The sequence below is a fragment of the Glycine soja genome, chromosome 8 (genome assembly GCF_004193775.1).
Source record: "Glycine soja cultivar W05 chromosome 8, ASM419377v2, whole genome shotgun sequence".
Taxonomy (NCBI): Eukaryota; Viridiplantae; Streptophyta; class Magnoliopsida; order Fabales; family Fabaceae; genus Glycine; species Glycine soja.
Window position 1 is genome coordinate 4,518,880 of NC_041009.1, and position 18,688 is coordinate 4,537,567.

General features: G+C 33.6%; 3 protein-coding genes and 1 long non-coding RNA gene across 6 annotated transcripts; all 4 read left to right on the top strand.

Annotated features, from left to right (window-relative positions):
* The first annotated feature begins 517 nt into the window (after window positions 1-517).
* LOC114421310 (calmodulin-binding protein 60 B-like) lies at window positions 518-6,252 on the top strand. The gene is made up of 9 exons (XM_028387180.1): window positions 518-583; window positions 664-909; window positions 1,499-1,574; window positions 2,159-2,223; window positions 2,550-3,043; window positions 3,119-3,279; window positions 3,426-3,629; window positions 4,173-4,407; window positions 5,156-6,252. Exons 2-9 carry the CDS (start codon window positions 821-823, stop codon window positions 5,704-5,706), a joined length of 1,875 nt encoding a protein of 624 aa, XP_028242981.1. The 5' UTR covers window positions 518-583; window positions 664-820; the 3' UTR covers window positions 5,707-6,252.
* Window positions 6,253-8,364: 2,112 nt separating this feature from the next.
* On the top strand, window positions 8,365-9,625 carry LOC114421779. The gene is made up of 2 exons (XR_003668577.1): window positions 8,365-8,980; window positions 9,421-9,625. It is a non-coding gene; the product is annotated as an uncharacterized LOC114421779 (long non-coding RNA).
* A 1,075-nt stretch (window positions 9,626-10,700) lies between these two features.
* Window positions 10,701-14,398, top strand: LOC114424555 (bifunctional riboflavin kinase/FMN phosphatase-like). 3 transcript variants are annotated; one of them, XR_003669019.1, is made up of 9 exons: window positions 10,701-10,962; window positions 11,798-11,952; window positions 12,051-12,146; window positions 12,254-12,405; window positions 12,484-12,567; window positions 12,677-12,859; window positions 13,509-13,635; window positions 13,759-13,846; window positions 14,205-14,398. XR_003669019.1 is itself a non-coding variant. In XM_028391412.1 (6 exons), exons 2-6 carry the CDS (start codon window positions 11,829-11,831, stop codon window positions 12,815-12,817), a joined length of 597 nt encoding a protein of 198 aa, XP_028247213.1. In that variant the 5' UTR covers window positions 10,701-10,962; window positions 11,798-11,828; the 3' UTR covers window positions 12,818-12,984. The 3 variants fall into 3 exon arrangements, 1 of the variants encoding a protein (XP_028247213.1); XR_003669020.1 differs by having other exon boundaries at window positions 11,815-11,952; window positions 13,509-13,846; XM_028391412.1 differs by lacking the exons at window positions 13,509-13,635; window positions 13,759-13,846; window positions 14,205-14,398 and having other exon boundaries at window positions 12,677-12,984.
* A 2,503-nt stretch (window positions 14,399-16,901) lies between these two features.
* Window positions 16,902-18,389, top strand: LOC114423125 (F-box protein At1g61340-like). The gene is made up of 4 exons (XM_028389749.1): window positions 16,902-17,036; window positions 17,195-17,445; window positions 17,575-17,649; window positions 17,759-18,389. The coding sequence occupies exons 2-4, from the start codon at window positions 17,257-17,259 to the stop codon at window positions 17,960-17,962; spliced, it is 468 nt and encodes a 155-aa protein (XP_028245550.1). The 5' UTR covers window positions 16,902-17,036; window positions 17,195-17,256; the 3' UTR covers window positions 17,963-18,389.
* Window positions 18,390-18,688: the final 299 nt, after the last annotated feature.

Genomic DNA, 18,688 nt, shown 5'->3' on the forward strand with positions numbered 1-18,688 from the left:
AAATAAAACAGAACTACGGAAAGATCTGACGGCTGCGTACTGAACCACCTGTCAGGAACCGACCAACCAAAGCTCGCCACGTGGAAGAATCCAAAAAACAACGTGAAAGATTCCCCACCGAACGAAAGCCCAATAAAGCGAGAAGAAAAGAGATTAAAAGGAGTTTTCGGAGTGGCACGTTTGTTTTGAGGCATGCGACAAAACAAGCGTCAGAGTGCAAAATAGCATTGTGACCCCCAAAAACAAAATTCTGAGACGTTTCCTCGAAGTTTCCCGCATTTCGTACTTTTCCGATCTTTCGCATCCCACCTTTTTTTTAGATTTGTTAGGATTATACATTGATAAAATTAAATAAAATTGATTTTGTTTAAATTTGATTATAAAATATATGATTTATGTTATAATATTTTTATCATAAAATAAAATTTGGTATAAAATTTTAAATCTGATAAAAAAATTATATTAATTTCAAAACATTTAAAGATGAATTTAAAATCAATTCTAAACATGAAACCAAACACAGAATGCATGGCGACAACCATGCACGGCGGTTTGGCTGGCTCATAAAAAAGCGAAAGCAAAAGTGGGGCTAACTAACTCGCATCATAACATTTTCCATTTTAGTACTAGTATTTTATTTGCCGCTTATTTATGTTTGTTTAGGTTTCTGTCAACTGAAAATGAACTGTTGAAGCTTACATGACTGAGAAAACCTACTTAGTCACCTTGTGTGCCGCCGCCGCCGCCGCCACCGTGCTTTTTTCCTTTTTCTTTTTTTCTTTCGCTTTCTCGAGAACCAAACAGGTTTGTGATTGGAACAATGCACGGCAGGGCGCAAGAGAAGCGAGGTTTGGATTTGGCTTCCGCCGAAGAAGGTCAGCCTGATCGGAAACGACCTGCGTTGGCTAGGTAAATGCTAATTGCGTTGTGTTCTTCCGTTTTTGGATTGTTTTGTTCCTACTTCGTTGCTAGGTTTGCGCAAGGTTTTAAATATGGGTCGCAGATGCGGTTTCGTCGCATTTATTGATGTTGCGGGAAATTGCAGATAAATGCCGTAATTGCGGTGGCGGACGCTTGAAAAACCTTGTTGATATTGCGGCCAAAATTGCAATAACAGATTTTTTTTAAAACCTTGAGGTTTAGGCTACAATGTTTGCATGAAAATTGATAGAGAAGTAGTGAGTTTGCAGAAAAGTTGATAGAGAAGTTAGAATTGTCGCATTTTAATTGCTAGCTTAATTTTTTTAAAAGGAAAAAATCGCAGCAATGTTTTTGACTAGTCAAGTGTGAAAGAACGTGAATTCAACTGAGTTTGTGTCTCAAATCTCAATAGATGAGTATGTAACTAAGAAAGGAATCCCTGTGGGGGCGTGATTGGCTATTTCTTAGTGTCATACTTAAGCAGTTATGTTTCTATATGTTCAAGCTTAATTTGGTGTCTTAAACTTGGTTATATATCTAGTAATTTCTTATATTCATTGTTTATGTTATTTTGCAGTGTAATTGTTGAGGCCCTGAAGGTGGACAGTCTGCAGAAACTTTGCTCATCACTGGAGCCTATTCTACGCAGAGTTGTAAGAAAATTCAGTTCATTGTGGTATTTATTCTTAATATGCTAATCTGTTAATTTTGTGAAAATTTTAGTTTATTTATTGGTCAATAGCACCTGAAGTTATCACTTGCATATTCTACTGCTCACCTAATCAGCCACATAAACTACAACCTCTGGTTGCTGGCCTGTAGCTAAAATTTACTGTACTTCAAGCTGGTAGGCCTTGACTTGATCTCAGGCTTACATGGAATTGGGTAGGAAATTAGTAATCTCAGATTCAAAACTGTAGAAGTTTATGTATTTCATTTTTTCCATTTACTCATCTATGAGAGGAAACGTCCTCTAACATGCTAGAAACAGCTTTCTCTGCTGTGGGGGGGTAAGGCTTCTTATACCCATCCCAAGCCTCATTAGGTGGGAGCCTTATGCCCTAGGTCACCCATCAGAGGCTTTCTGGAATAAGTTGCAGTGTGTAGGTTTGAGTGTTGTCAAATATAATTTAATGAAATAGCTTTATAAATAAAGTGAATGCATGCTACTTTTGCATGAATAATGTTTGATCAAGGACATATCTTATTTCTTATTTTTATGCTTGCTGCTGAACAGGTTAGTGAAGAAGTTGAGCGTGCTTTGGCAAAAATAGGCCCTGCCAAGCTTAATAATACTGGCAGGTATTTTTTTTGTTCCCTCTTGTTAAAGAAAATGTTTAAATCAGATGAATGTACATCACGCATGGTTCTCCTGCACTTTTGCTGCTTATGGTTTAATGGCAATTAGCAAGATTATATCCTGCAATAACTTGCTTTGCTTGAGGTTGGAAAGATGGAATTAGACAGATGGTCTATTATGCTAATGGAGATTCTGTTACATTTTAAAGTCTAAAATTTAGTGACCCATATCTATTCTGTGATTAGTATTAGGTTCATCTGATATTATTTATCGCCATGAGTTTATAATATCTATAATTGGTCTCTCTAATACTCAATGTAAAATTCAGGTCTTCCCCAAAGTGGATAGAAGGCCCTGATGGCAAAATTTTACAATTGCACTTCAAGACCAGGCTATCCCTTCCCCTCTTTACTGGTGGGAAAGTGGAGGGTGAGCAAGGGACATCCATACATATTGTTTTGATTGATGCAAATACTGGCCATATTGTCACATCAGGGCCAGAGTCATGTGTCAGGCTAGATGTTATTGTACTAGAGGGAGATTTCAATAATGAGGATGATGATAATTGGGATGAAGAACAGTTTGATAGTCATATTGTGAAAGAGCGGGAAGGAAAAAGGCCTCTTCTAACTGGTGATCTGCAAGTCACACTGAAGGAGGGTTTAGGTACACTTGGTGAGCTTACATTTACAGACAACTCTAGCTGGATAAGGAGTAGGAAGTTTAGATTGGGGCTGAAAGTTGCCTCAGGTTGTTGTGAGGAAATGCGTATCCGTGAAGCCAAATCAGAACCTTTCACAGTTAAGGATCATCGTGGAGAATGTAAGTTCATAACTTCCTTATATTTGTTATATCTTTCTAGAGAATTGTTGTAATGAAACTTCAATTGAATTATAGTATACAAGAAACACTACCCGCCTGCCTTGAATGATGAGGTCTGGAGACTGGAGAAGATTGGTAAGGATGGGTCATTTCACAAAAGGCTAAATAAAGCTGGAATATATACGGTTGAAGACTTCTTAAGATTTGTGGTCAGAGACCCTCAGAGATTGCGGAATGTAAGAATCTAGATTTTTGTCCATTTAGGATTTTAATGTCAATTGACCAAATGTTCAATTCTTTTTGGTTTGTATTTGAATTGATGATGTAAAATTATTTTATATGTCAAAGGATTTATTTGGTTAACTATACTTCCTTATTGTAGATTCTTGGGAGCGGCATGTCAAATAAGATGTGGGATATTCTTGTTGAGCATGCAAAGACTTGTGTTCTCAGTGGAAAACTTTATGTATACTATCCTGATGATGCAAGAAATGTGGGTGTTGTTTTCAATAATATTTATGAATTAAGCGGCTTAATTGCCAACGACCAATATTACTCAGCTGATTCTCTCTCCGAGAATCAAAAGGTAAGAGCACTATCGCAGAAAATTTTCCATTTGTGGTTGAATTCAGACCACACCGTTGTGTTTCTTCCATGATATGATTAACCTGATTTCTTATGCCATATAATAAAAGTTCTGTTTTTCCGTGCAATCTGGTTATTTGCACAAGTGATGTATAAAGCATCTAACTAAAATAGACTATACACATAATTGGCTTCCCAATGTTATTAATATAACAATGTCCTGTGCTTGGCTGCAATATTTTTGCTTAGTTTTGTTTTATTCTTGGAGTCTTTCTAGTGGTCCGAAAATTTTTGCTAGTCTTTAACTTCATACTCAGGCATAGGGTATCTATAATTATTGTTGTTCCTGAAACTTTGTTTAAATAAATCAGCTTGGCAGTTGGCTTTACCACTTAATATAGGCTTATAAGTGTTAAGAAGATAAGATGGGGATTTTTTTTCCATAAAAGAATAAGTGGAGATTACAAAGATGTTAAAAGTTCTTCAAAACCATAGGGGGAAAAAACAATGAATTTTCTGAAATTGCCAACGATTTCTGTTGTAGGTTTATGTAGACACGTTGGTGAAGAAGGCATATGATAATTGGATGCATGTTATTGAGTATGATGGGAAGTCTCTGATAAATGACAACGAGGATAAGACTTTGGATACCACTCATCCTCAGGCTCCAATGACTTCCCATGAATATTCAAACTCACTTCAGCAGATATCCATCCCAGCTTTGCCACTTCCATTACATCCTGGCCAGCCTTCAGTGGATTCAGGAGTAGCCGTTGGAGGTATATATTTCGTATTTAAAAAAATTATTAGCAACAAAAGCAAAAGGTTCTTGCTGTTATTTCTGGTTTATACTATTTTCTGATCCCCCCCCCCCCCCCTCTATTTTTTTCCTGCAGTTTTTCTTTTCTATATTTTTTTCTTCACTTTGTTCATACACCCAGTACCCATAATATTGATCTCTTCAAAACCAATGTTCTCTCAAAGTGGACAGATTTTTATGTTGTTCTTAGTATTGGATTTGTAAGAGAAAATTCGTTAAATCCAATCCCATGAATTTATTTTACTTTATCATTCAATCAATTTAGTACTAAATTCAAATCCAATCCAATAAAAAGTAATTTGGATTGGATTAGTTTATTGGGTTTGATATGAGTTTTATTTTAATAGAGGAAATAAATAAACCTTCGTTTTAGGTTAGGTTTGATTTTTTCAACTTTTGTTAGATTGAATTGGTTTTTGAATACTCCTACCTTAACTTTCCCTGGTTAAACCAATAATGTTAGCAAATGGTACTTAGCGTGCAGGACATGATTTAGATATAATAAATTTTTAGTGCCTCACATGGTGAACAATTTAAACAAATTTGATGATTGACAGTAGAAGAGAATGACAGCATCACAGAACAATGCAGTGAGCTATTTACATTCCACATTAATCTTTGTAGACTTGTCTTGCTTATAATCGATCTTAAAAAATGGTGAGCCAATGAGAATTTTTTGACTGCTGACCACACATGAATGTCTGCAGGTTATCATGATGGGACAGCTTCCAGATTCTCCTTGCAACCACATCCTAATCTTAATTCTTCCATTCAGTTTGATGATAATGCATTTCCACTGCAAAACCAGTTGATGAGTGTTTCACACCATACCCAACTTCCAAGAAATGAAAATGGGCGGACTGTTGGTCCTCCACAATCATCCACGCATGGCTTTGAGCCTCTCACCATTTCAAATCCTACTTACAGAGGAGCTGAAGAGTACTTCCCAGAGGAGGAAATTCGTATTAGAAGTAATGAGATGCTAGAAAATAACGATATGCAGCATCTTCTCCGTATTTTTAACATGGGAGGCCAATCACATCCTACCCTTAATGCTCAGGATGATGGGTACCCTAGTTCATCTACATACATTTCTGCAAACCCCATGGGCTACAATTTTGATGATGAACCAAACCGTTCCTCGGGAAAAGCTGTTGTGGGCTGGCTCAAGCTGAAGGCTGCTTTAAGATGGGGTATTTTTATTCGGAAACAGGCTGCTGAGAGACGTGCACAGCTCGTTGAACTGGATGACCCATAGAGATCTTGGGGGGGCATTACTGATATTTAGTGATCTGAACAATAATTTTTCTGGTTATAGCATCCAAGGTTTCTTAGTCTTTCATGACATTCAGAATTGGTGTCATGCTGAAATCTCATAGCACGAGCAAGGATATGAAATCTGGACTGAATTATTTGGTGCAGACTTAACTTAAAGATTCCACTGTGCCTTGATCCATAAACAGTTGTGCATAGACCTCTGTCTGTAGAAGAATATCATTCTGCAACATCTCTTCTTTAACTGCTTTGCTTGTGATGTTTTCCTGCATCCAAGTTGTAAAGATCGAAGGTTTGCTCGTTTTTAAACTGAAGCATGTTGTTGGAATGCTGCTTAAACTTGGCAAGCTCCAAGTGAAATCACAAGGAGCTAGCTACTAGGATCTTTACAGCATTTACCAGGTTGTATTCAATTCTGTATAGTAAGCTAGCTAGATGATTTTCAACCCAACTGAAGTTTGTTTTATAGTTGCTCTGTGGCATTATAATAGTTATAATAATTAATTTGAACTGCTATGTGTTTCCAGTACTTCTGTTTGTTTATGATTGTTTCATCATCTGTATAATTCTGCATAATGACAGTGTTTGATTTGGCAGCGCGTAAATAAATCATGTTCATTTTCACGTTCAGTTAAAAAGGATGCTAGATTTGACTGAATAAATTACAATCATTTTAAATGGGGGGTAATACATTGAGTCTACTTTTCATTACGTGTAAAGATTTTGCAATATTAACTAATTAAAATTATCATAATACTATTTTTGAAGTGATTATAAAAATTAACAATCTTACGATTCATGTCAATTTGTACTTTGGTGACTGTAAAAAAATTACAATGGGAAAACATTCTCTACATAAAAATTTACAAAAAATGCTAATTCTAATACAGTTTCAGTTCATGAGTAGACTCAGCTTCTAGAATGCAGTAGCAGCTAGGCCAGTTCTGTAATTACTTCGGGGCAATGTTCGGTACAGAATAATCGAAGTTTAAGATTAAAAGACAATTGTGGACCTATGTACCTTCTATGAAGAAAAAAAAATCTCAATTAAACTTGAATAGGAATATAATAAAAAGGGAAATTTTACTCCGAGATCATTTTTATACATCAATAATAAAACAATGTTGTGAAAATTTATGTAGAATAGTATTTATAGCAAAATGAAAGTATTACCTCAAGCAATTGTCAAATTATCACTATGGTTAAACTCCAATACTATCGATCTTTTACCCTGTTCCATCTTTTTTACTTTTTTGGGCTGAACAGTTTACTTTTATCTTAAGAAAAATAATTAAATTAATTATGTGTTAGAATGAACACTAACAAGGGATATGAACATTCTACAACAAGGTGTTCAAGGACCATTAAGAAAATGGAAAATGATTACAACCCCTCAACCCGGGCCAAAACAGAAGCAAAAAATGGTTACAAAGGAAAAATAAATTAAATAGAAAATTATTCTGCATCCGAAACCTCATCTTCATCTTCCTCCAAATTGTAGACTAGAGCACGCTTTATTGCAGCAAATACACAAGCCACACCTCTTGATGTTTGTTATCACAGTGCAGACAGATAACCAGTTAAATGATACTCAAATTAATACAATAACCAGCACGACAGTAGAAATCAGAGGTTTGCCACTTGGAAAGGCGTTTAAGTTGAAAAAACCGTTCGGTTGATCCTTAAATATAACATGTAGATTCAACCTATATCCATCACCAAATTACCAATTCTATTTCCTCAACTTTTGTACCTCTGGATATAGACAAATGTTGACGAAAGAGTAATTAGATAAAACCATTGTTCAGAAATTCGATTAGTTTTTACCTTAACCGGAAACCTATTTTGCTAATTTCCTAATTTGGAATTCTTGTATCCACAATATGCATACATGCAGTCATGCACAATATGCATCACCCATCTTTTGGGCTTTTCCTTCTTATTCCTATATATTCATAAACCAAATAGACTGCATGTAATTAAACTCTAGGTACAGATATCCTACAGTTAAGTATAATCAGTTTATAATTAATGATTATAATGGTATAAGATCCACAAATCTGATCCTTCCTAAAAATTAATTACCATTTTTTTCAATTTTACTCCTTCTACTTGTAAGCAGATGAACCATTGGCTCGATATTTTCCATAATGATGAACAATTGTCGTGGCGTCCATTGGATCTCTGACATCTTCCAAGCCTCGTTGTCTTGCAGGTCCATTAGGTTTTCACAAAAAAACCTACTAAGGTCCATCACATTCTTAAAACAAACTTCTTAGTGCATCACAGGGGGCACCCTAAATTGAGTTAATCAAATGGATATAAAATGTTTTCCCACCGTGGGAGACATGTTTGCAAATAGATATAAATTAGATTTTTTTTTTACGAAAACAATAACAATATTATTTATGATGAATGAGTAATTTTATATTTAAAATAGGACATGGTTGCGAAATAGTTACACTTAAGGTTACTGGCGGTGAAAAAAAACTACTATAGAATGCTCTTTTTTATTTTTGAAAGTGAGTTTAACTAAACACACACTTAATTAGTCATGTTTCATCAAATATTGTTCAAAATTAAAATAAAATATTTTATTATAATACTATTTGACCAAATTGAATTTATGAATTGGTGTTGATATTATTTCCTTCATAAAATATTTCAAAATCAAGTGGTATGCCATCCATCTTCACTAGTATATCTCGTTTTGCAGGATAAGGAGGAAGAAAAGTTTTGGTCTATTGCATTGGAAGCACCACCTCCCCGAAGATTAATTGCTTATCAACCAAAAAATTTCACCTCCAAATTAACACTCTCACTTACATTTCACAGCCAATGTGAAGAATATATGGTTGTGACTTTTGTGAGAGCGGCTACAGCCTGCCACAAACAGCATGCATTGCAAAAACGTACCCATCAATAGGCCACTAATATCCAACATAATATACATGTTGCAGCCTAGAAATTAACATTTTAAAATCTAATGACTTGCCTAGGAAACTAATATTAAGGTATAGCCGGCTTTAATCTTAAAACACAATGACATACCTCGAAAACTAGTTGTCCCTATGCAGCTTTGGTTTTTCCTATATAAACTAAAAGTTCACTGCCTAAAATCACAACACTAACGGTAGAGATACGTAAGGGGATTTAAAGAGGAAGAATGATGAAGTTTAGTAGCATCAGCTTTGCTCTGATTTTATCATTTCTTCTCATTACCATGTTTATAGCTGAAAGTCGACCAACACCAACCGGTATGTGCAATTGCATTTTTAATTAGTCAGTAATATATATATATATATATTGAGTGATTCCCAAGTGCTATTGGCAAAACTTGTCTATAGCTTTTATATAATGTACTTTGTTGTGGGGCAATAAATAGTTATGATCTAATTTCAATAGTTTTTTTTTTATCATAACATGCAAAATATAAAAAAAATCTGATTGATCAATTATTCATAATAGCATTTTTTTTATCTATAAGATTCAAACTTAAATTTGAGATCTTATTTAAAATTTTCAAATTCAAATTCAATCAAACCTTATCATTTAGTGATTGTGGAGCTAGTCTGTAGAGAAGTGAGATTTTAGAATTAACGCAACAGTACGATGATGAGACTATAATAGATTATATAATGATAATAATAATAATAAACTACAATCTAATCTAATAATTATTATATAAATTTTGCAGTTGCAGACCCAGTATGTAGCATAATCCATGGCGTAGAAGAAGGTGAAACTTGCTTCACCATCACTCAAAGGTTCATTCTTCAGGAACGCCAATTCCTTGAGATCAATCCTAATATCAACTGTAACACTATCTTTGTGGGCCAATGGGTGTGTGTGAACGGCAAAGTGAATTGAGTCGTGTCAGCAATCCAATATATATATATATATATATATATATATATATATATATATATATAAAAGTCTAATTGAATAAATGTACAATAAGGAGAAACAAAAACTTCTTCATGCTTTATATGTATCCGATCGCTATCTATGTTCGATCGTATAAAAGGAATAAAATAAATACGTCCGTTGCCTCTGTTAAAAGAACACAGATTTCTTTTTATGTATCTCGCTTTCAACCAGGGGAAAAAAGTATATAAATAATATTAAAATATTTCCTTACCTGTGTTTGGTTGATTTACACCTGAATATATTTAAAATAAAAAATTTTAAAATTAGTATGAGTCTCACATTTTTACATTCAACTCTAATCCGTGAAGAAACACCATCAAACTTACATTTGCTATTAACAATTAAATGGTCAATTTAGTTTCTAATTTTATATTTCACTGTCATTTTAGTCTTTTGAAACTAAGAAAAATTTAAATAAATTTCTCAAATTTTATAAGATTTCATTTAAGTTGCTGAAATTAATATTTTTTTTCTTAAACTTATGCTATTATCATCACTTAAGTTCTTGGACAAGGGACCAGAATGACAAGAAAAAAAAAGATTAATTTTAGGTACCTCATAGAAACTCTAATTTTTAAAAAATAAAACGTATTTAAATTTTTCTTAGTTTCTAATAATAAAATGATAATAAAATATAAATTCCAAAAACTAAATTCACCATTTGCTCATGTGTGATGTTGATTCTATTTTATTTTACTTTCTGCACCCTCTATTTTGCTTCTTGCACACCTCAAAAGACCTGAATGGATACAAATATCCTGTTACCGGCACCGACTTCTTCCCCACCTCCTCCACCGTCAACAAACACTCTTTCGCCACTGTGAACACCCTTTCGCCCTATTTTAGAATGGACATTTTGAAAGAATATTATATTTCAAGATAATTATTTTAGAATATAAAAGTTATATTTTGAAATAAATATTATGAAATGATTTTTCGAATTACTTATTTCTATTTCGCAAATAGGAATAAATAATTCAAAAACCCATTACAAAACACCTATTTCGAAATAGTATAATTTTTTATATTTAAGAATAAATAATTATTCCGGATCAGGGTGACACCCTTGTCCCCTTTCCCCTGATCTGATAACCTTGTGCAGCACGGCAACACCTACCACACTTCTCAAACCTCAGGCTACCTTCGACGCCTTCAACAATGACAAGAAGTCAAGAAGAAGAATAAAAAGGTGAGTGAGAAGCGTTACTGAATTTTGAAGACCTGAAGCGCACGGCAAGGTCCTGCCGGAGGGAGTTGCCGTCGCAGGAATATGAGACTTTTTTGTCCCAGTACCACACTACTTAAAAAGGTAAAAAAATACTCATCAGTTTGGCCAAACCCCATTAATTCCAATGGAGAACAATTAGCAAGCCCAACCCAATTGGAATCACACCCATTGCAATTCCCTGCTTCACCTCCAAAATTAGATTCAAGCATGGACAGAAAAAAAAAAAAAAAAAAAAGAAGCTGTATTGTAACTCCTACTGTGTTGCTTTGCTCAATTGCTTGTACCGTCCCTCAATGTATATCAAACACACCTTATGTGATTGATGAAGAGAGATTTAGTGTCTTGTGATAGAAATTTGAGAGAATCCATATAATATTTTCTTTCCTCTCAACAAAGTTCCCCCATAATATTCCTTTGTGCATGTGTGTTCAGATTGAATTACCATTTTCTCTCTTATTATGATTTAAATTTAATTTATGATATCTCCTCACTTTCAATTGATATAGGTCTTGGCTTGTCACCACTTTCTAGAACTGTGTCCATATCCCATGAAACTCTTTTGATACTTTGAACTAGGCTTCAGAATTTAGTTTACAATATTAATTTCAAAGGATTTGTCTAGCACTGTCATGTTATATGTTTCTTTGACATGAACATGATACACAAAATAAGCACTGTTTGACTCGTACTACATTTTGGTTGAACCCTCCCCTTCCATTATGGTCCACTATGTTGTAAATATCATAGCTCTGTACAATAGGTGAAGATTGCTTGCTTAGTTCCTACAAGGTTTCTAAAAGTGAATGGTAGACTTGGTAGTGATTTTAATCATAGACTTTTTTCTCTCTATGTCTACTGGATACTTCCTTTTCCTCTATATCTTGTTTCTAAAATCATGTATACCTGGCTACTTCAGACCTGGGGTTACTGCAGGTAAGACTGCTGAAATGGAAGTAGTTGCTGTACCATCACTTCCAAAACAGTTGCATCTCTATACTGCAGCAGATGAGGTGATCAATTCCCTACTTGATTTGCGACTTGAAAAGTGGGGTCTGCCTCCATTTGAAGATTGTATACCCCAAATACTTTAAGATAGTCCTTTTTGTATGTGTTGTGTTTCTTTTATTGTATGTCATTTATATTTGAACTAGTATTTTAAATTTTTGCAGGGGTGGAGGGAACTTTGCCCCTAGATCCTTGGTATATTGTTGGTCCTGTCGTTAAGGGATTTGGTCGTGACTCGAAGGTACTTGGGATCCCTATAGGTTTGTGTCAACTTATTTCTTGAACAATTTTTGGTCTATTATACTGTCTTAAACAATCTGTGATCTATGATTATATTAATAGTAATTTGTACGCTATTTTCTTCCAGCAAATTTATCAACAAAGGGCTATTCAGATCTCCTTTCAGAGCATCCTGCGGGAGTTTATTTTGGTTGGGCTGGATTGTCAGCCAGAGGTGTTTTTAAAATGGTGATGAGCGTTGGTTGGAATCCTTATTTCAACAACAAAGAGAAGACTATAGTAAGTGTTTTACTGTACACCTCCAGATATAACTACTTGCCTGTGAATTTTTGTATTATCTATGCCTTTTTGTTGTAGGAACCATGGTTACTTCATGACTTCAACGAAGATTTCTATGGAGAAGAACTGCGGCTTGTTATAGTTGGTTACATACGTCCCGAGGTATAGTTGAATGTGTATATTCGCTTCTACTATTTTTCTCCTCGTCATCCTTGTACTGTCCTTCATATACTTTTCAAGTTTCACTAAAATTGGGCATTGTGCATAACAAGCCAATTTTCCATCCCTTGAAAGCTTGGTAGCTAAAATTCATGAAGATCGAAGAGTTGCTGAGAGGGCCCTTGATCTTCCCTTGTATTCAAGTTTTAAGAATGATTCGTATTTGAGAAGCTCTCAGTACCATTTTTTCTGATCCCATAGCTTCTTGTCCAAGAAAACCCTGGTGTTAATTGTTGTAAGTCTATAATCCAGTTATTCAACTCAAAAGCAGTTTGCATATTATAGCCTATGATAATCATCACAATGCAATGTGATTTGGAACATGCATAAGAAATGCTTGAAAAAAATAGTCATTGTTTACACCAGGGCACAACTTTACCGCTGCACCAGGGCTCGTCCTCGTCAAATGGACAATACATTTAAATTAAATTATAATGGATGGGTAAAAGTTAAACTATAAAAACTTGTGTTCAACCAATTATGTTTTGATTTATTTGATCTAATGAGCTACAAAATATGTTGGATGAATCATTATATAACAACAAATGGCGACGCATTTCAATTTTCAACGATTTTTTTATTTTTATAGTTGGATTGATTAATTGATTTGTACATGGATGAATTAAATGGATTGAATTCCTACTCCTAGCCCACTTACATGATCCAAATCCATTAATGATTTATTAAAATACTTTCCAGATTAAATTAAAATTTTATATTGTTTTCTTAGTAACAAAAGCTATGTTTTTTTCATTATAGTAAGAAGTTATAAATCAATTTTGTTTCACATAAACATTGATTTAGTTTTGATTATACTTTTTTTTATAATTAAAGTTGATGTTAAAAATAACAAAGTTCGTTTTTTTGGGCGCTTATAATTAAAGCTTCCATCTCTAGCAGCGAGGTTGTGCCAGTAGCAGAAACGATGGGAGAAGAAGAGGTGCTTGAATCCGAATCCAATGTAACCAACGGCAACGTCCAAATTCAACTTCTGCTTCTCTCTTCTCTTAGGTCACCCGATGGTTCCCCGACGACAACACTCTCCGCCTCTTCTCTTCATTCAATTCTCATTATCCACTGTAATCTAATCTATTCATTCCGTACAATTAATTCATTTTCCTTTCCATTTCGCAGACCGGGAACCGGAAGCGACGCCCCCGTTGCTGCTTACTTCATAAATAAATAAAATTTTTGCTTTCCGTGCTACTTGCAAGCTTTTTTAGTAAGTTAATTTTAGTGATCAATTTTTTAATATTCCTCGTCAAGTAATGTAGATTACAAAAACTAAATGACAATAGATTCGATAATTTTCAGATTTAGTTCAATAAAAATAGCTTTTGAATAAAGCTAATAAAGGCACAACTTTATTTGTTTTTTCCTTGTGAGACAAAATTTTCTAGTTAACTAAGGTTATTTAGTATAATCAGATTCATTGTACTCATTTATTGCTTGGAGACAAAATGATAGACCAACTATATTTTCTTCATAAGAAATTATTCAATAACTACTTTAGAAAGTTTTGTGATTAATTGCGCAAATTTGACTCTTTTTTCACTTTGTTTTTTTGGATTGCGGGTCAGCCTGTTAATTTGCAGGCTACACGATGATATGCAGGTCTCATAAAATGAGGACCATTTATTTTGCAAGCACAAGCCATATACTTGCAGGCTTATGTGAGGCAAGTTAACCTACATATCTTAGAGCTCTAGTGTTGCCACTATTGACATTTTTATCAGCTTTGTAATTATTATTATCACTATGGTTAGATTATCACACCGACATTATTATTATTATTATTATTATTATTATTATTATTATTGTCATTATTATTTTTGATATTATGATAGTTATCATGATCTCTACCATACAATTATATCACACACTCTATCTTAAAAAATAAGAGACATAATTAAACCTTTTAAACAAATAAAAAAATTAAATTAAACCTACTAAATAAATTAAGAAAAAAAAGCAATTTAACCCAAATTATTAGATTTTATTCTAGTCACGTTTGGATTCAAGTAAATCGAGTAAGAAGAAATTAAATTCTTCCAAAACTCCCACGATAATATATTTCCTAGTGACATTAATTGTCATTGTATGAGATCTTAGTCATTTAATAAATTTTATGAATACAATGTTCTTTTTTATTGTACAGTATAGGGGATATTTTAAATGAATAAAAGGTGGAATCACCACACTTGACAATATCAATTTTTTTAATAGAAGATCTCTTCAAAATTTGGAAGTCTTCTTTGATGTTCTCCTACATTTTTTATTGAAGTCAATAAATTTGCATGGATCATGTGATTAAAAAAAAATGTTCTCGTTAAATGTGGCTAATCTAATGCATGTTCCTTGTTCTTTCACACTAGACTTCCTAGTTCCTCCCCCATTTAACACTTTACCTTTGCTTATCATTACACCAAGAAAGAACAAATGGTTCTGTTTGAGTCCTTTGACCAAACAGAGACCGTGGTTGAGAAAAACACAAGAGAATGAAAAGACATAAAAGCCCCCAAGTGTTGGATTTATGATGATGGCAAAAATCGTGCAACCAACCAAAAGCACAAAACAGCAACAGCCGCCAGCCGCATAATAAACTCCGTCAAACCACGAACTTAAAAAAAGATGGGTTTTTCCAGTGGGCTCCACCCACTCTCATGTTCGGTTACCCACTTTTCACCGTCCATCAAGCCATCACACACTTGTTTGATGTTTCCCACAGAGTCTGTGATCCACTGCGGTGACGGTCCACGATACACCCACGCACTTACGTACACGGAACTCGCTCCGAAAACAACCGACACAGCCGACCAAGCACCACGTCATTGACCCACTTACTTCCCATCCTCTGCCACACCGCCACGTGTCCCCTTCTAACGGCTAGTTTTTGTTTTTGTTTTTTCCCTCTCTCTATTTTTTAACCGCCAGCCATCTTGCAGATAGATTGAGAAAAAGTAACCTTCGATATTTCGTTCGAACTTTCCATAATTTTCTCAAACGCCTATTTACTGCTAAATTTATTTAATAGCATAAAAAAGGGAGAGAATAATTAACAATATATATAAAAAATCTTTTTTATATGGTATTGATGGGTTTATCTATACCAACAAATAAAGAAAATACCTCTTTTGCTAATCATTTTTTGGTCACTATTTTTATAAAAACTATTTTACCCTTCAAAACTTATATATTTTTTTCCAATTCATATAACCACCCATATTATATAAATTTTTTAGGGAAACACTTACTTTATATGTAGACCGTTCATTTTCTTCCTTTCTTTAAAACACAATAACTATCAATATTTTTATTTTTTTTATAAACAAAGCCACAACAAATACTATACATTGGAGCAAGTTAAATGGAATACCTCTTTTGTTAACTATCTTTTGGTCTCCATTTTTATAAGGACTATTTTATCCTAAAAACATACATTTTTATTTGCTCATGTAACAACCTATGTTTTATAAATGGTTCATGAATGTATTCATTTTATGTAAATCGTTCACTTTCTTCGAAACACAATAAATACTTATATTTTTCATCTCTTTTATGAACGAAGCCACAACAAATGTTCTACGTTACATTTGAAGCAAGTTTTGGGGCAATGTGATGAAATGACGACGATAGAGAAACACTTTGGTGACACAAAGATGGACAACACAAAATCCTATTGCAAGAGCGCCGAGGAGGACTAAGAAGAAATGTGTATAAATATTATCTTTATAATTTTTGGTGATTTTCAAGAAAAAGAAGTACCAAGAATTAAATAATGAAATAAAAAATTAATAATAGAGAAATAATTTTTGAAAAGTGATATGATATTTGTGATAAAATTTATTGAGTTTGAAAAAATATATACATATAATTATATTATTTATTTACAATTTTTATTACAAATGATGATAAAAATATATTCCTTTTATTCCTATTTAAAACATTCAAGTGTGCATTGCAATTTAGTAATTAATTTTTAATAATTTATTTTACTAAGTAGTTTTATTATTGTGTAGTTACAATGTACAATAAAAAAATTGATACAATATATTAAATTTAACACAACAAAAATCAATAACATGATAAAAATGTATTAAATTAAAAAAAAATATTTTACCTTAAACTAATATTTGCATTATTAAAAATATTAGTTTATACAATAAAAATCACACAAAATATTAACTTTAATTCAATAAAAATGCGGATACACAAGTGATATGGGCTCTGTAGTACATGTGTTTCGGGTAATTAATATATATATATATGGTTATTTCATCCCTTCTGTTACCAAATTCTTCAACCGTTCGGTAGTTGCCCTTGTTCATCACCAATTCCATTTCGATTTTTGGCTCACCCAACCATCACAAATAGAAACTCACTATCGCAAAACAAACAAACTACAAACCCAGGTTAGTTACGTGTCTCATTTCATCTCTATTCTTCTTCTAGGTGTTCTGTTACGGAATCTTTTGAATTTTTCCCATTTTCCTTTTTATTTTTTCAGAATATTCGGACCATTGTTTGACCTATTCCGTACAAATTCCGTTTTTTGTTTGGTATTTTACAGATAAGGGAAAAAGGTTGTTATCTCTGTTAAGTTTCCGTGTGTGAGATTTTCAGAATTTGAATATGGCGTTAGGGTTTGAGGGTTATAGTTATACAACAACACTTGGAAGGAAAAGGGTTGTGTTATTACACAGTGAAGCTTCTTCTCTCAACTCCAATTCACCGGTGAATTCATTGAAGAGAATGTGTAGCAAGAAATTCACATTTGACTCTGAAAGGTCTCGCCTTGAGGCCCTTCCTCTTGATGTTCTGGTGAGTATGCCGATTTCAAGTTGATTTTTTTTAGTAACCCTGGATTTCTATTCCTAATTTTGTTTCTAATTTTGTAATGAGTAATCTGAAATTCATGCATTTTTTATTTATTTTTTGGATTAATTGTAGATAAGGGTGTTGTGTGGTGTCGATCATGAAGATTTGAAGCAACTTGTTCGAGTCTCAAAAACTGTTAGAGAAGCGGTAAGTTTTGGAGTAATATGGTTCAGTGCGGTTCATTTTTGTTCTGAATTTTTGTTTCAAATTCTTTTGGTTTTTCTTATTTTTGAAGTGTTGGAGTTTGCTATTGCAGGCTGAGGTTGCTAGGAGGATGCATTTTGAGTATAGCACTCCAAAGAAGAAAAATTTTGCTATTCCTAAACCGTTTGATATAGAGGGAGCTGGTGGGTTTGAGGAAATTGATACTCCAAAAGCCCCATCGAAGAAACCTAAGTCAAAGCTGATTGGTAAGAATCTAGCAAGCATCTCAGTGGCATTGTTTGCTTCCCCTAATTAAGAACACAGTGACTGGACCAAGGAAAAAGAAGCAACTTGTGATGGCACCAGACAATTTCTCTTGCTTTGAATAGTTCTGTGGACGGATAGTATTTATTTTTGTTATGTGTATATTAGTTGTTGGTAGATTAGAAAGGGACTTGATACATACTTAGAAGATCAGTAGCTGATTTCACACGTTTTGAAGTAGTCTTTACAAGCCAAATCTTCTTCAATTCCTTCATTGAAGATTGCTTTGACTTGTTTGCAATCTTTCTGTATATCTATATACAAATAGAAAGTGGGATAGATTTATAGTGATTATTATTTGGAGGGAAATCCTTGGTCCTTCTAGTATGATAAATTTAACTGTGCACAGTCCATTAAGCATAGTCTCTGTGCTTCTCTAATAAAATGAGTAAAGTTTCCACTATTATGATTTGATTAAATTTGTAGCATGATATTCTTGTTTACTTTCCTTTCCTTTGATATGATAGATTTATTCTGCTTTGACGGTCCTTGATATAATAAATATTCAAAACTGTTTGTAAATGTGGGGTATATTTCTCTTTTTGGTAGAGGAATCGTTATTAGTGGCTAATGGTGTATGCACTAGTTATCATTAAGTGGGGTGAAGCAATTAGACATATCAACATCATCATGGTCCACCAAAATTAGAGGGAAATTTAGTTTGAGATACTTGAACAGGTTTGAACATCTGTAGAACTAGAAGACACACACTACTACG

What these genes read in the sequence shown, in the direction of transcription:
- LOC114423125 (XM_028389749.1), top strand. Translation starts at nt 17,257, where the DNA reads ATGGCGTTAGGGTTTGAGGGTTATAGTTATACAACAACACTTGGAAGG. An exon ending in CCCTTCCTCTTGATGTTCTG is followed by an intron (nt 17,446 to 17,574) that starts GTGAGTATGCCG and finishes GATTAATTGTAG; the next exon opens with ATAAGGGTGTTGTGTGGTGT. An exon ending in CAAAAACTGTTAGAGAAGCG is followed by an intron (nt 17,650 to 17,758) that starts GTAAGTTTTGGA and finishes TTGCTATTGCAG; the next exon opens with GCTGAGGTTGCTAGGAGGAT.
- LOC114424555 (XM_028391412.1), top strand. Translation starts at nt 11,829, where the DNA reads ATGGAAGTAGTTGCTGTACCATCACTTCCAAAACAGTTGCATCTCTAT. An exon ending in TCTGCCTCCATTTGAAGATT is followed by an intron (nt 11,953 to 12,050) that starts GTATACCCCAAA and finishes AAATTTTTGCAG; the next exon opens with GGGTGGAGGGAACTTTGCCC. An exon ending in ACAACAAAGAGAAGACTATA is followed by an intron (nt 12,406 to 12,483) that starts GTAAGTGTTTTA and finishes TTTTTGTTGTAG; the next exon opens with GAACCATGGTTACTTCATGA.
- LOC114421310 (XM_028387180.1), top strand. Translation starts at nt 821, where the DNA reads ATGCACGGCAGGGCGCAAGAGAAGCGAGGTTTGGATTTGGCTTCCGCC. An exon ending in AGCCTATTCTACGCAGAGTT is followed by an intron (nt 1,575 to 2,158) that starts GTAAGAAAATTC and finishes GCTGCTGAACAG; the next exon opens with GTTAGTGAAGAAGTTGAGCG. An exon ending in ACCCTCAGAGATTGCGGAAT is followed by an intron (nt 3,280 to 3,425) that starts GTAAGAATCTAG and finishes TCCTTATTGTAG; the next exon opens with ATTCTTGGGAGCGGCATGTC.